The sequence below is a fragment of the Athene cunicularia genome (assembly GCF_003259725.1).
Source record: "Athene cunicularia isolate RWA chromosome 1 unlocalized genomic scaffold, athCun1 chr1_part1, whole genome shotgun sequence".
In the NCBI taxonomy this organism is placed as follows: Eukaryota; Metazoa; Chordata; class Aves; order Strigiformes; family Strigidae; genus Athene; species Athene cunicularia.
In genome coordinates, this window is record NW_020799091.1 from 13,178,326 (window position 1) to 13,194,836 (window position 16,511).

The following is a 16,511-nucleotide window of genomic DNA, read 5'->3' on the forward strand; positions in this document are numbered from 1 at the left end:
GCCAGACACCTCAACCTCCAAACCAGTCTTTTAAAACTATAAAAGTGGTACCTTTACAAAGCTGAATAATGACAGTAGAGCTCAAAGGAAATGGTTGACTTCATGAGTTGGTTTCTTTGCTTCACTGAAGTACTAGCAGAAGGCAATGCTAAAGGCCTTGGGTCAAAAATACATAAACTGTACAGAATAGGAAAGGCTTAGCTTCAGGCATATCTTGCATTATTTAGTATAAGGTGAAGAACTTTGACAACTCAGACAAAAAGTTATGTCCACAATCTACAGAAGACAGCAAGCTTTCTGATTAGCACAACAGGTTTCATACTTTTAAAATGTAATCAGGCACATCATAAATGTCAGAAAACAAAAAAGTCCATCTGCCAAAACCTCTTATTTCTAATGTGCAAAATGCAACATAAGAAGATTCAGCATTGTTATGCCTTGTTCAGTATATTGAGAAGCACTACAAAAACTATTTGTAAAGCTCAGGTCAAGAAATACCTTAATGTTTAAACAAATACTAATGCAGAGAAATAGACAAGTAAGAAGCCTCACACTCTCTAAAAAATTCAAAATAAAAACTGCTTTGCTGATGGCTCTCTGAACAATGCTGCAGTGTGGAAAAGTCACAGTCTGTGAGATTTCTGTGGGGAAAGAAGCAATCTTGTGTTTTGATCAGTGGTCTTGGTGTCTGTGTAATCCAGAGCAAATTACGGTATCAAACTGGAGTCTAAAGGCAATTTTACAAACTGGGTTCAGAGATGGAAGTTCTCAAATTACGACAATTTTTTCTGAACTTCAGATTCAGACAATAATGCAGTGAACACAGGACTTTTGAATTCATATAGCAGCCACATTTAGCCAAACTTGTTCTGTCTTGTGTAGCGCATTTATCATGACCATGAAGTTCTGGGAAATTTTTTTCCTGTAAATTAGAGAACTTTAAAAAAAACAATTTGAAAATGTTTACAACCTTTGTTATCAATTCCCAAAAGACATATTTTCTCCTTTTTTGATTATGCCTTTGAGGCAAATATAGAGCATTTCAGACTAATCTGTCGTATTTATGGGACACGATGACATGGCAGCCACTTGGAACAAATTTCAGGGATTGAGTATAAGGCAGATGTAGGCTGATCCAAGGCACTCCTAAGGCAAACACACTGCCTGCTCCATTTTTAATTACAGAAGTGGGGTGCTGAGGAATAATTTTTAGTGTGGGAAGTTTCTGTTAACAGTTTAATCTAAACAGTAACATAGTCTGTTTATTCAGTGGTAAATCTTGTGGCAATGCTTAAATTCCCAAAGAATGCATGAAAATATTGTTGTTAAACAGAAGTGGAATGGTCAAAATGAACTTTTTTACTAAGCTCCAGAATTACTGAATGCAAATACAAAGAAAAATAAAGAAAACAAAACTTCAATATGTAGAAATAAAGAATTCTGTGTTATTTATTAAAACATAATTGTTTTAAGGATCACAGTTAAAAGTCAGACTGTATTGAAAATGAAATAAATTGCTTGTCTCTAGGCAGTTAGAAATGACGAACCTAGTCAAATAACATAAAAGTCTGCTTTTTTATCCAGGGCCTCAACTTTGCATCAATTCTAGTGGGTTTTGCATTACTATGTGAGAATCAAAAATGTTTCTATCCCCAGTTGTATTGTAGCTTCTCTTTATTAGCTTTAGGAAATGATAAATAGTAAGTATTCCTTTAGATCTACCTTTAGTTATCCACATTTTTTTCAAGAATCAGGACATAATTTTTATGAACGAGTAACATCATTTATACTTTAATGAGGGGCACCCTGATTTAATCAGGGATACTGAATTTATGTCCAATGGGCCTTTGTTCACATGACACATATACGTCTATACCGACCAAGCACAGACCATCAGCAGTATGCTAACACAGGATGGATGCATCCAACACACAATGGGGAAGAGCAAAAGCATATGGCCAGCAAGTCAGACTCACCATTTCCTACACTGTTAGAGAATCTAAGTATCATTTTTAGTGACTGGCAAAATTTGTTTTATTTTAATACGTTCTTCTTGGGCTTTATCTGTTTCTTCGTTGGTTTAATATACCAGTAATTTACTCCCTTAAATGCATGAGTTACTTCATATCCGTATCAAAGGAACAAACACCACATTATAATTTTTCAGTCTTCTTGAATGTATAAAGCTAATTGAGTTCAATTTCTTTTTTACAGTTATCCCAAATATAATGTCATGCCTTTAAAATATAAAATATGTAACTCCACTAAATAGTACTGAAATGAGCCTGTATCAAAATGTTTGTAGTCATATTTTCCACTTCTTTTTACATTTAATCTTGCTATAATTTGATGTTAATGGCTGTTTGAGAGTATTCAGCACTAGAATTCAAACATTAGGATTATTAAGTGTTGTAGTCAGTGAAAACATCTCTATTTAAAGCTTCTGAAATACAGAATTTTAAAGTTGATGAATTTAAGAAAGTTAAGTGATTTAGCTTTAATAGGTGCCGAACTTTTAAGGAAAACAACAAAAACTAAAGCTGAGTGGATCTGCATACACATGTTACTTCTGGTGTAATATACACTGAAATTTGGTGTAATATACATTGAAGCTTTCCCATTTTTGAAGGAGCGCTGCACTGAATGGTGCAGAAAACAGTATGCTGAACTCAGTTTCAATGCAGTATGAGCACAGACAAGAATATGAATGTATGCTTTGTGCCTAGCACTTCAGATACTCATGAAGGTATTGTAGTGACGTCTACTTAATTCTGGACAGCTGACTTCTTTGAAAGGATAGTTCTGTGAGGCAGGTTAGTTAATAAAAAGTGACATATCTGTGAGAAAATGTGGGCAATGTTTATTTTAATTCTTCCAAAATCTTGTATTACGCACATGCCCACATGTACCCATGAACACAATGTACTAAAGTAAAAAGTTTACATCATGTCGTATCAGAAATTTGAGAGCATGTAATACGTAAGAAAAATGTGTAAGATAACTGTTCTTAGAAATCTGAAAACTCTATTCATTGTCATTCTTATGCATATCTAAAAAGCAACGTAGCCAAGTTTACAAAACATTTCTTACGACTGCTGTGATTTTTGCAGTTAAGGAATCAGGAACTCACAGTATGTACATCAAGCTTAAACGGCTTGTGTATGTTACAAGTATAAAGCAGTAGGCAGGGTAAGTATGACAAATATAATTAAGTCCTGACATTGCAAAATCGTGACCAAAATAAACAAACAAAAAATGACCCAGAAATCATCTCTATGATAAGAGAAAAGCCATTTCACTTTTTGTGAAAGAGAAGAGGTTTCACCATCCCTGCCAGAATCTTGGGCAGCTGAGCAGCAATGACCTCTGACATCATCTCAGGGAATTCAACACTCAGTGCACGGGACTGTAGAAATGTGTTCAGACAGAAGAGATGGAGCTGTTTCACTAGCTGGATTTAATAAAATACAAACATGATAAATCAAGTAATGCAGACAGATAAACATGCTGTCAATCACTTATCTCACACATTCATCAGCTGAAATCGTTATATACCTTCCTCTGTCATTCTTTGAATCAATAACGTGGGTATTTGTCATTCCCTCAAATTATCCTCCCATGCCAAAATGTCAGAAATATAGCTAAATGGTATGTCACATAAAAACAGTGTCTCACTAATATTATGAAGTGATATAATCCTCACGCATGACATGCACCATAAACAATGGCAATTACTGAACAACTATTCAATCTTTCATTTCATCACTTCATCCTCACATTCCACACGTCTCCATGCCTTGTTCACTATATTCAGTTATTCAAGCACTGCTCTGAGGACAGCATTTACTATTTCCTTGTGAGCTTTCACATTAGGCTGATGATGATCATGTCTGGGTATGCCACAAACATTAAGCTCCACAGGCACTCATCCCTTGAAAGCAACTGCTCAATATATGTGACTATTCACCCTCTTCCACCTTCTCTGAAACATTCTAATTTTATAGAGGCTTTCCTTTAAGACCTGTGACCTTTATGCTCTCAAATATCATACCACTTCTGCTACCCTAGGCTTTAGCATTGTGCAGACTCTCCAGTGTGATTGTCTTTTCCTTGTATCTCTCATCACCTTATCAGCCTGAGCTGAAACAGGGACTCGAACTAAGATACTCTATGGACCAAATACTACCCTAACTATCACTCTGCAGGATATTTTGCAGCAAGTCTCACTCACTCTCTTTCACTAAGGCTATTTTATTTTGTTTAAGTATTTGAAATTAAGAGACTGACTGTACAGTATAATCAGTACTCTTCTAAGAAGAGTTTTCCTCTGGATCCTGTGACAATCAGATTGCAAATTATTACTACAGGTAAGGCAGGAAGACCTTTTATCCAGAACCAAACAGGTTTCTTGAATACAGGGCTGCCGTGAGTAGTAAACTGGCCAGGACTTGTTTTTGCAAGTAAAAGGTAACTGACAGACCTCCAGGGAAAGGTTTAGCACTGACAGTCCCAAGTTAAGCTCCATATTCTCCCTTCAGAATTTTGTATTGTCTACCTTCACCTGTAAGGATGCTTTTCATACTTGTCTCATTCTCCTTTTGCTGGTATCTGAGACAATGTAATAACTAAATGGCTAAATTTCTGTGGATGGCAGAAGTTGATGGGAAGGTTTGTGCACAAGATCAAAATACTCCAGACCACCCCGTAAACCTCATAATTATCAATATCGTTAACCCTCTTAACTCCCATAAATGAGTTCTTAAAATTTTTTTCTCTCCCATCAGAGGGAGAGGCATTCCCATCAGGGGAATCAGTAGCAACGAGAGGTTTTAGATTAATAAGAGTTTATATCCAAACAATTAAAATAAAATGCACATTTGCTAGGTGCAGAAGGACACAAACATGCAAAGACCTCATCCTTCCCTGAACTACCTAAGATCTTGTCACAACCATCACTGAACTCAAAAACGCTCTTCCTAAACCACCTTAGTGCCACTCTCTCAGCACTTACTAAAACTGTCAGGTATGGCCTCTGCTTTTAGCTTGTTGCAGAGATAAACAAGCCTTTACAAAACAATATTCACATGAGCAAAAATTTATACAAAATGTCATTCCTCAGTTTTAACAGATGTGGAAAGGATTCAGCTGCATCTTTTAAGACATGAATCTCTATGATATGACCACTAGAGTTCTCAATTACTCAGTTCCCAAATATAGACAGATACTGAAAAAATGTCATAGAATATCCACATAAAAGTACTTGAATTAAGGTTGCAAAACCAATCTTGGTTGTCTTTCTCTAATTCTTAGTAGCCTAACTTTGCAACCTGAATTGTCTATTCTTTGCATTATTTAAATATTTACATGAGCAAGCACACACACATACACACCACCCCTACCAAAAACCATAACTGTACTAGTTGTGTTATACAAATAATGAAACAAAATGGTGGCATTCAAATGCAGGTTTCTCAAATACTTAAATCTTGTATACCATATTATATACATACTATATATTGATGCTGAATATATAGCTATCTCTTCGCACAAATATACACACTAAAGGAAAAACTTACGTAAGAGTTTTTTCTTTTGTTGTTTAGAAACATTGACTAGCTACTTTCCATAACATTGCTTTTAAGAATACTAGGTCCTTCTAGTTCCTTCTTACACAAAAAGCAAAACATATTAACAAGCAAACTTACATCATGCATGGAATCCATCAGTTTTGTAAGTTGATAGAAACGTTGCGAGTTGGCCACAACACCTTTCTGGCGTAAACCAATTGCCTTCACCAGTTCTCTAATGTAACTTGTTCTCATCTCATCAAATTGGCTTTGGCTTCTTAGACCTTCCAGAGGAACTAAAAAGAAAGTAACACTTGTGATGCAATTTATTCTGAAGGCATTGAGAAGAATTTTAAGTACAGGAACAATCTCTAGTACTTCATGCTGTGCAGTGCTATTCGTTATTATACATGGTTACCTCTTCCATTTCAACTGCTACTCCAGAAACAGTGATATGATTAGTCAAAAGGATATACCAGCAACAATCGGTCAATTCCGTTAATCGCTGATGTCTGGAAATAGCCTTAAGCTTCAGCTACACACGTCTGCTGAAAAGATGGCCAAAAGAACCACTCCTGTCCTTGAGGAAAGATGTTATGAACTGGCTCATGTTTACATTGCTGAGGGTCAGCCCTCTTCACAGCGGAAAGAAATGAGTTATGCTCTAGAGATGCTTCTTTTTCTCCACAGACTCTAGAAGTGTATCATGGGGACGAGCTGTTATAGTTAAATAAACTGCCTGCTAGTTATCTACATATCTAGTACATCTTCAATCTGGTATCAGACCATGACTAATATCAGGCCACAACAAATTTAATTTGAATGACTGTTTAAAAAATATTGAAGGTTCGTTCATATTGATATTGACTTATTCAATACAGTAACACCTAACTTTCAGGTGATTTGTCACTTTCTGGAATTAAAACATAAATAAATGTGTACAATGCACTGTATTGTCAGATACTAAGGAACAGAATTCTTAAAAGATAAGCCACCCAAAAAGGAGATGGCTGCACAGGGGTCAGACCTAAACCCATTCCCTGAAAGAGAACTAGGTAACAAACCCTGCACTGAGCACAACGCTGCTCTCCATTCAGAAATCATAAACCCTGTTCTGAGATCAGTTGCCTAAGTCATGTCTGGTTCCTCAGAAAAATGTGACAAGTAGTAAATTCAAATATCTATTCTATCAGAGTTAAGCAGAAGTCTCCTACTTTGTGGGAAACTGCCCAAGAGAGGAAATTATGTTTCCCAAGATGGTCTCTTGCTCAGTGTCTCTTCAGACAACTGATTGTCTGGGGGAAGGAGGGAGACATGGATAAAGAAAATAGCAAGTTTACTTTAAAGACAAGTGTCTAAGCACTGAGCTGGGCTATGAAAGTCAAGGTCTTTCTCCTGACTAAAACAGAATTAAAACAAAAATAAGAATACAGAATAGAAATTGTGACTGCTTCCACAGAAAGTATGTTTATAACACCGTATCTATGTAGATTTTAGGGATGCTGTGTTAGATTTCTCCCGGCAGCTGCTGGAGATGAAATGCTGGATGACATGGGCTTTTAGTTTTTGACTCAGTATGGCGTCTCAACCCAGACAAAGGAGGTAAGTATCTGAAAGTGTGCCTGTCACATCTACAACAAGGGTCTGAACGGAAGGGGCAAGTTCTGGTAGGTGGAGAATGCAATGTGCTTAGGAGTAACACAGGCAGGAATACTCACAGTGAGGAAAAGTTATGTCATGGAAAAAGAATAGATTAATTTTCAAAGCCTGGACAGTTCTGGGTATGTCTTAACAGCAAATTTAGACACCTATGAAATCTTTTTCATATAAAGTGACATTCTGATGGAATTTAGGGTTAGGTGGATGCTATCCTTGACTTTCATCTCCAAACCAGCAATTAAGTCCTTATATTTCCCTTGTGAATTAAAAGATCTCTTACAATGTCTTACATACATAAATGCAACTTACTTAAACATAGGTAGCTCAAATGTTTCTTCCCCCTGAACATATCTAAAGAATGAGGATGCTTTTATCCAGTGGCAAAACCTTAGCCAAAATCTTATGCAACAAGATTTTGCAGTTCCTCTAAATCAAAAGTCTGGAAAGTGTTAAGAGCTAGAACTGAACTTGCTATATGTTTATTTTTCTTTTTTTTTTTTGGCATAGCTCTACTTTTTTAAATCATAGTCTTTCTTAACTTTTTATAGTATTGCTTCCTAGATGTATGTGGCCTCTGCAAGATGAAGCCCTATTTTAAAATTTTGGGGCATTACTACAACATAGCCTACTATGTATAGTAAGTAAGGATCTGCAAAACTGAAACAATTGCAGAAAATAAAAATGCTTGACTCCATTTTGCAAAGACTAATTTTACTTTCAAGACAGCTTTAAAACTGTCAGAATTACAGTATAAAGAAAATGGTCTAAGGCACAGCAAACTCAATGGAAAAACTGTAAGATCAAAAATAATGTTAAAACTTAGGCTTGGGTTTCCCAAATGTATCAAGACAGACATTTAGTTATGTTACAAATTACTGTTTCTTCAAAATTATATAAAAAATAAAAACCAGTCAAGCAGAAGACAGAATGAGAGACTGCATTTCAGACTTGATTGACTGTTAGTATATGAAAGCTTGAAATGGCCATACTTTCACATTTGAAGAGGATTAAGATGAATATCATGGCTAAAATAAAAGTACTCTTTAAAAACACTTTATAACAACAATGAGGTTATATGTTTTTTTGAAAGTAGTTTTGTGGAATTATATTTATACAGTACCAGACATTTACTAAATGTCTCAGCAACAACGGTTAGGTGTGTTCCTTTTCCCAAAGATCTGACAAACTGTTATTTCCTACAAGACAATAAGTGCAGGACAGAATAAAAAGCAAAAATTAACACAGGTAGAAATACTTACTTTTTATATATATATATATATAAAACATATCATCTTAAATATGAGTTTCTGAGCACAATGCACTTGCTAAAGAATTATAGCTTGATAAATACTGTTGAATCGATGAACTCAATGAGGGGGACTGGACCACTGTGATGTTTTTTGGAATTTGATTTGAACTTTTGGGGACAGAAATGGATAGCTGAAATATCACAAATATATCTAAATTTCACTGAAATTTAAAACTTCCCTCTAAGGTTCAGATGATAGACAAAGGAGTTCTTTTGTGATGAAAACAAAGTGGAAGACATTTAAAATAGGAAAACATTCCGATTCAAACAAACTAACTGGAGTTGTATCAGAGAGGGATTTTTGTCCATGTTATTTTTATTGCTTTAGCAGAGTGCATAATATTTTGCTTTTATTTTAGTAATTTTTATGTTCATATGAGTTAAATTTAATCTTCACTGCTTATGCTCTGCTGAGACCAAGGTTTTTTTAAGCATGAGTTTATGCAAATACCAGCCAAGTACAGCTTAAGACGGAATAAATTTTAGTTCCTTATCTTTTACTGAAACTTTGTACAACCAACAAGCAGGCTATGCAGGATTTGCACATCTCTCCTCTGACTCTGCAAGTGTGTAGAGAACCAAACATCAACATTTTTCCAATTGTATTTCTCAGAGGTGCTTATTCACATTTCCAATAGCACCTGTACTATTTTAAAGCATTCCATCTGGGGATTCATAACTAACAATTAGGGCCTCAGTAGATGTACATTTTAGTATTTTAGAAAATATTTTGGAAGATAACTTTATCAACTACCACATTTTCCATTTAAAGTAGAATGCAGCTGTATGCTGGATTCTTTAAAAGATGCATATGATTAAAAGTGACCATGGGTTTTGTCCAAAGAAGCCAACCAAAGAAAGATATTTCCATTGTTTATATCTGTGCTAAACTTGACCTATTTATAGCTATAAAAAGTTGAATAAATGTTAGTATTGTTTGCCATTTCCACCTCCCTGATTCTTTTGAGTATACTTTAAGTACTTGGCCAAGATAAAGCCCTCACTCCTGACAATTTATTAAACATTTTTAAATGTATTTCTAATGCTTGGTTTTTTAATCTGTCATTTAAGCTGAAGAGTTTCCAGACAGAAATACTTCACATTTGATTTGAAAATGAGTAGTACAGTATAGCTATGTATCAAAAGAGATACAAAATTCCTCCAGTGTCTTTATACAGAATAAAACCAACAATGATTCACAAATTATTTGTCCCTTATAATCACCAGAAAACATATTTTTAGGTCTTGGAATACTAACAGTTCTCCTAAAGAAGTTTCCATTTGTTAAGCCAGATAGCTTAGCAATTATCAAGTTAAACAACATGGTTCAAAATTCTTTTACTAGTGATATGTTACAAAGAAATAAAAGAACCTACTTGTGTTGAGAAGTAACAGTGCTTTCATACATAGGAACTCTTCTTGGCTAACTTGAAGTCTGACAAATTCCTGTGGGAGTTGCCACATGGATAGACACAGGGAATAAAACGATGATTCTTTCATCCTCTGTCTTACACCCAGAAAAGGTAAAAAACATTAAAAAAACATGAAAATAAATAAAAGGAATGGCTCAAACAGTACTAACTGTTTGAAGGAACTGCCTTGTTAGCAGTTTGATTACCACATTACAGAAACTAAAGAAAGAGGTTATACACATGAACAGTTTTCTGACTTTCTTGTATGTACACTAGCTTTTTAATGTACTTTTGGATGTTTAATCTGTTACTACTGCCTAGAGAAAAAACCTTGGAGACTATCAAAGCTGAATGCTATCACCAAAAATGAAGATCCCTTTATTAATTAAACACACCATATGATTAATAAGTACTTCTTTTTTTTCATTTAGAGGTTGATAGATTTTTACATTCTCTGAAAAGACTTCAAAGCATAACATTGAAGATAAACCTGAAAGTTTCTAGAAAACTTGTTCTTAGATTTTGCAAAAATGTCTGCATCAAAATACTTTGTTGCAAGTCTAATATTATACTGACAACAGCAAGGATACTACTTTGTAAAAGTTTATGTCTTTAAAGAAACAGTTTAAAATGTTACATATAAATATATACAAAAAGTTTTTAAATCAATTTAGACATTAATGAAAACTCACCTAAATCCTGCATAAGTAAATAGGACAAATCACACAAGGAAATACATAAAACTGCTTACTTTTTTGCAGCACTTCAATCTTACTTTCGAGATTTTGGTATACTGAGTATATTTTATTTCATATATTTATTGGCAAGGCAGTTTTCAACTGAAATGACTCCCAACAATACCCTTACAAGGTACACCTAGACTGAATTCGTTGTATATTAACCTGAAGATCCAGTAACTTTGGCTAGTTTTACAAGGTTGCATCCTGATCCAGATGAATTAGGTACAACAATGACAACAAGATTAAATTTTGCACCACTGCTCCCCACAAAGTTCAGATCAGCATTCCAACCTGACTGCAGATAGGGTACCCTCAACAATGAAAACAGAAGATATTTTCCACGAATAAAAGGCTTTTCTCAATGCACTGAGGTTCTTCTTGTTATTTAAAGTGTTACTGTTATCTTAAATGAAAATTATTGCAGCTTTGTTCAACATCTGATATCTCACATCAGCTCTTAAATGACTTAAGCATAGAAATTTAATCTTAGATCTGAATGGACTCTGTACTTCTGTATCTACTACCCTTCCTATTCCTTTCTGGTAGTCTCTATTCCTAATTATTATCTATGAAGAGTGATAGCAGCTTTCAGAGTATGCTTAAATGCTGTTCTTAGTTATATTTTCAGAAACTGCAAAGTGTAAGTAACAGTAAATCCTGGTAGGGTTTTAATATTAATTAATGATTTTTTTTGTCAAACTAACACTCCTGGCTTTCTTGGTCTGAAATTGATGCTACCAAACATGTAATTCCCAAGAAACACTACAACAGAGTTCACTAAATGACAGATTAGCTGTGAAACAATCTTTGGATTGTGGTTTCATGGTCATTTTGAAACAACTCGTGTGTGTGTTGCCCCTGTGGAAAGAATGAATTTCCATTATCTCTGTCTACCTCTAGGTGTGCATTCCCGCTGTTCTGGCATTAGTGCCTGCAATCCCACATGGCGAGTCAGATTAGGGATCACCTCCACCTGGTAATTAATGCCTTTTTCTGGGGCATTTCTCAAGCATATAATTTCCTTATCTGTTTCACAGTGCAGCCAAATAGTGTTTGATTCAGTTTAAGTGAAAACATGGGGATGCATGACCCAGGCAGGGAGGCACATGGAATTAACTTTTCTGGCAGTGTGCAGCAGTTACCATTGCTTAAAGTGATCACAAAGGTACAGTCTTAGACATCATTGCAGACAAGGAAGTTGCTTATATTTTACTGATCTAAAAGCTAACATTTCCCAATAAATAGTTGCAGCTATGATTTAGTGTGCCAGTTACGTTTCATGTCTCTTTGTTATGACCCTGATGAGATGTTTTACAACCAAGAGAAAGTTATGTTCTCAATCCACCTCTTTCTCAATATAGATGGTCTTGAGCTGCAAATAAGAATCTGTCTTTGACGGATTATAATCAGGGTTCATAAATCTCAACCCTATTCTGGAAGAAAGTACTTAAAACTCTTCACAAGGTGGCAGCAGTGGTCCACACACAAGGTAATACCCCAAAACATGCCATACGGCCTTAAAGCCATCTCACTTTGTTTCTTCTGAATGTAATCATAAGATATATCACAGACTATGCTGGGACACAACACAGTCAGAAGTTCTCTCAGTCTCATCCCTTCACAGTATTTCAATTTGTACAGCATAATTAATACACATGGGAGAGGAAAGAATTCATTACTCTATAACCTCAAAGTGATTTACAGTTATCTGGAATAGAAAAGGTCAGGAGCTACAGAGCCTGCTCCACTGACTATTTTCTATAAAAAACTTCACTGGTGAGAACTTGCATGTCTGTAGATTTTAAATTCAGGTGCCTAGATCTTCTGCATATCCACCTCTTAATCCTTAAAAATGTATGTCTTACAAGAAAACTTGTTTTAACTTTCATCTCACTTCATAGTAGTTCTTTTAGGATTTTAAGAAAAATGTACTAAGGAAAAATAGAGAGATTAAATTATGTTTTACAGTTCCTGGAAACCTCCCATGTATTATAACCAAAGTATCTAAAATCACAGCTTTGACAATATGAATTTGCTGAGCTGAAAAACTGACAAAGACTGAAATGAAGACTGTCTGAATTAATCAGCACAGTGAAGGAAAATATAAGACAATAATCCTCCCCCCAGCCAGAAAAGAGCAATCTCACATATTTTATCTTTGATATTAAAATTCCTTCTGCTAAATTATGACAATTTTCTAATAAGAAACGTACTTTAGAAAGAAAAGTTTTATCAGAAATGTCAAAACTGAGTATTTAGACTATATACAAACTATTTGCAAAAACCACCCAAACAACAATGACCAAAGAGAATCCCATGTAGTTCCATTTATTAAACATTAACTCACATCTTATTCAGATGAATTCAGGTAAATCTTCTGATGGCATAATTTTTATTTATTTTTTTTTTACTTTTCTCTTAGATAATTAAAATATTTTTTGAACTCCTTTTGTTTGGCTATGTCAACAGAATATTTGGGATTCTCACAAAACCCTTCTCAAAGTTACTGAACTTTAGTATGATCAGAGGACTTTCTTCTGCTGTTAATTTTGAAATGGAACAAGTAATGAATGAAAACTTGGCCTCAATGAAGTCACATTCTCACTGACAGAAGTAAGTTCGAAATGTAATTCATATTTTACAACAGCAGAGTCTACTTACTCATTTAGAATCAGATCTGGTGCAAAATACAACATCTGACCACTGACATGTTTGTATGATCTCCATCCCATTGCAAAAACCATTAGACTCATCCAAGAATACTGGATGAGGGTTATCTGATCATCGATATGTAAATTCCGAAATCCTGCAAATGAAATAAAAAGTTAAAATGCTTTAGAATTCTCATTTAGACAACAGCTGAGATTGATGTTCTGAGATTACAACTTTGAGCTATAAAGTGTAAAACACCTAGAAAGACAAGTGCTTTTGGGGATGCAGCTCTCAAAAGTTTGTGAAGTTTGTGTAATAACTGGCTACCTCACTTTGATATACTTAACCACTTGTCTTTTTGTTCTGATCCAATACTTTGAAATGATCAGAATTAACTTTAGCAGTCAAAAGTTACTATTTCAGGGAATAGGAACGTATCTCATTTTCCTTTGGTAAAAGTGTGACAGTTTGTAACATGATCACTGTAATCAATTCTTATTTAATACAGACAGCCTGGACTTCAGTGTTCTTAACAAGAGATACAGTGGTATTACAATATCCACATAAGAATATCTTTCTCGCCTTCAACTAAAGAGAAACATATTCAGTTGTGTGTTTGCCTTTGATAAATTTCACTCCTTGGTAACTTTTAAGGATTGATATGAATTATCTGAGTCAATCTAACAGCTTCCTGACAGTGAAATCTGGGGTCCTGTTCAGGGATACTATTTATTCCAATTTTTCTCTGTTGCTTTCAAAAAATCATTTTAAGAAGAACAAGAATAAAGAATATGCAGAAATAGAAATATTTTTTATACCAATAGAATGAATAATAGAGTAGAAGGTGTTAGGGTGGAAAGGCTGCTATAATGATCACATAAGAATTCTCTGGCCTTCTGTTGCTTTTTGGAGTGAGTCTAAATTTTTAGATGCATTCTTTCAAAAGTGCCACCTATTAAAATGTATTTGATCAAATATATGATGAAGAGGAAGCTTAGTTATTCTAGAATTTGTTAAGAATTAACTAACAGACAGACAATAATACTCTCTTTTGACTGCTCATCCTACGACATGTATGCTAAACTAGAATTCACTACATATAAGAAGTGCTATTACCTGGTAACAGTTTAGACCATTTGACTACACAAAGAAGTTGCCTCTCACAAAGATGATTTAGACTGGTCAGCAAGGAACTTGGTGTTTCAGGTTTTGTATTGTCATAACCAGCATAGACAACTTCTGGCTCAATGCCTCGTAAAACACTTATCATTGGGGGAACAAACTGTATTTCTTGATTTGGAGAAAAGGACAGCCTTTGGGTTAGAGATTGGCCTTCATCTTGAAGGGTTGCTGGCTGCTGGAGTGCGACATCTAATGTTCTCACAACCTTAATTTTGTTACACTTTTTAAATTTTCGACCTGAAAAAGAAAATTATTGATCCGTTAAAAAGAATTAACCAGAAATGTTAGTATTTTCCAGTAGTGCTGGATTATACTCTTAAATTGTACAAGGAAACTAAATTGTCTTCAGAATAAGTTTTCTATTTTTTGATTATTTATATAATTAAGAAATAATAATGGAAAATTCTTAAGAGTTTCTCCCTCCGCATCCTTCTCCCTTCACTAATAGATGAACGGCACCCACCCATTAAAATTATTGCCATGAATTCTAGGTTACAGTAACCTCATGAAGTGTTTCCTGGTTCAGTTCCCACTGTTCTATCCTATGTCAACAGCTGAGCCAGCTGGCCGTACAATTCAGTTTCTATTCAATGTTAATTAAGGATACTGTTTCTTTTTTCTCCCTAATATTCAGAAACAAAAATACTAGCAATTAATTACTATACACAGAAATTCCTCTCCTCCAGTTCCATAAAGGCATTTCAGTCTCATGGCTAAACTCTGTTTTGTCAATCTGTAATGTAACATTTTTCTCCTGTCTACCAGAAAGAAAACAGAATTCAGGGAATGAGTGAAATGCCAACAAATACTGTAAAACCACACGTCAACACTTACAAAACTCTTCACTTTCTAATTTCTCTTTCTCAGTATTTGCAATTCTTATTTCCATACTGCAGTGGTTCAAAGAACACTAACTAAAAAAAAAAAAAAAGCACTTAACTGCCTTTCCAAAATAAGCACAGATACTACATCTGGTATGGCTATGGAAACATAGAGAGATCTAGGTAGCAACTCTTCAAATTTCTTTCATGGAAGCAGTCTGACAGTGCACCATATAGACACAGAAAATCAAACCTTTAGGGGTTCAAAGATCCTCAGCAACATATAACCACATTGCAGGTTTCAATAAAAAGACAAATCCAAATAGAGGTAGCTGCATGGGACACTTTTGCTTTAAACAGATTCTCAAAGGTGATGAAAACCCTGTTAGATCATTAGTTCTGTGAAACAAGTCTGGCTTAGTGAAAAAAGGAATTAAAAGTGCAATAAAGATACTGATACTTATGGTGTGACTTAGATGACAGTGGGACAGCAAGAGAGATGCAGGGTGATGGTAAAAAAAAAAAAAAAAAAGGGTAAATCGTTCTGCTAACAAAGAAAAATAAGTTTACAAGTTTCAACCATAAAGAAAATAATAAGGAAGGAGAAGGTTTTACTCCAAAAACCACCCAGAAATCACATTTGTTGAGGTGTTGCATACTTTAACAACAGTAGAAAAAAAGATGCACCAAATTTCTCTAGATGAAAAGAAAATCCATGCCATTCAAACTGCGGAACCACTGAGAAACTGCATTATAATATGGCAATATGCAAAAACCACTCTAAAAATATAGGAGGTGAAAGGTAATAGAAGCATAACAGTATGCATCTATTTGGTTGAATTAAAATTGAGTTTATAACATGAATATCAAATTGCCTTTTGAAAAACAGTACTTTTATTTACAAATGAAAGATTAGACAAGGGAATTTATCACATCCTAAAGGAATGAGACAAAGACTTCTCCATCTGTTACTGCTTTCTTTTTACTTCAGTTTAAAGTAGCACTGTGCTGTCAGAATGTAAACAGTGATCCATGTAATAAGTGTAATAATGTATGTAATAAGTGACCCTCAGGACGTAGGGAAGCACACCTGAACTTCGGCACATGCTCTGAATCCATTCTCAGCTATTTATGGAAGGAATCAAGAGATGCTAGCATAGTCAGACTCA

The 16,511-nt window shown here is 34.8% G+C and overlaps 1 protein-coding gene across 1 annotated transcript in view; it reads right to left on the reverse strand.

The window, feature by feature from the left end:
• Positions 1-1,520: 1,520 nt before the first annotated feature.
• PGR (progesterone receptor) overlaps positions 1,521-16,511 on the reverse strand; it is a 34,767-nt gene continuing 19,776 nt past the window's right edge. The window contains exons 3-7 of the mRNA XM_026847517.1: positions 14,456-14,758; positions 13,349-13,493; positions 9,912-10,042; positions 5,706-5,863; positions 1,521-3,451 (exon numbers count right to left, since the gene is read on the reverse strand). Of these exons, the coding sequence (XP_026703318.1) occupies positions 3,296-3,451; positions 5,706-5,863; positions 9,912-10,042; positions 13,349-13,493; positions 14,456-14,758 (893 nt within the window). The 3' untranslated portion in view covers positions 1,521-3,295. The remainder of the gene's footprint in view (positions 3,452-5,705; positions 5,864-9,911; positions 10,043-13,348; positions 13,494-14,455; positions 14,759-16,511) is intronic.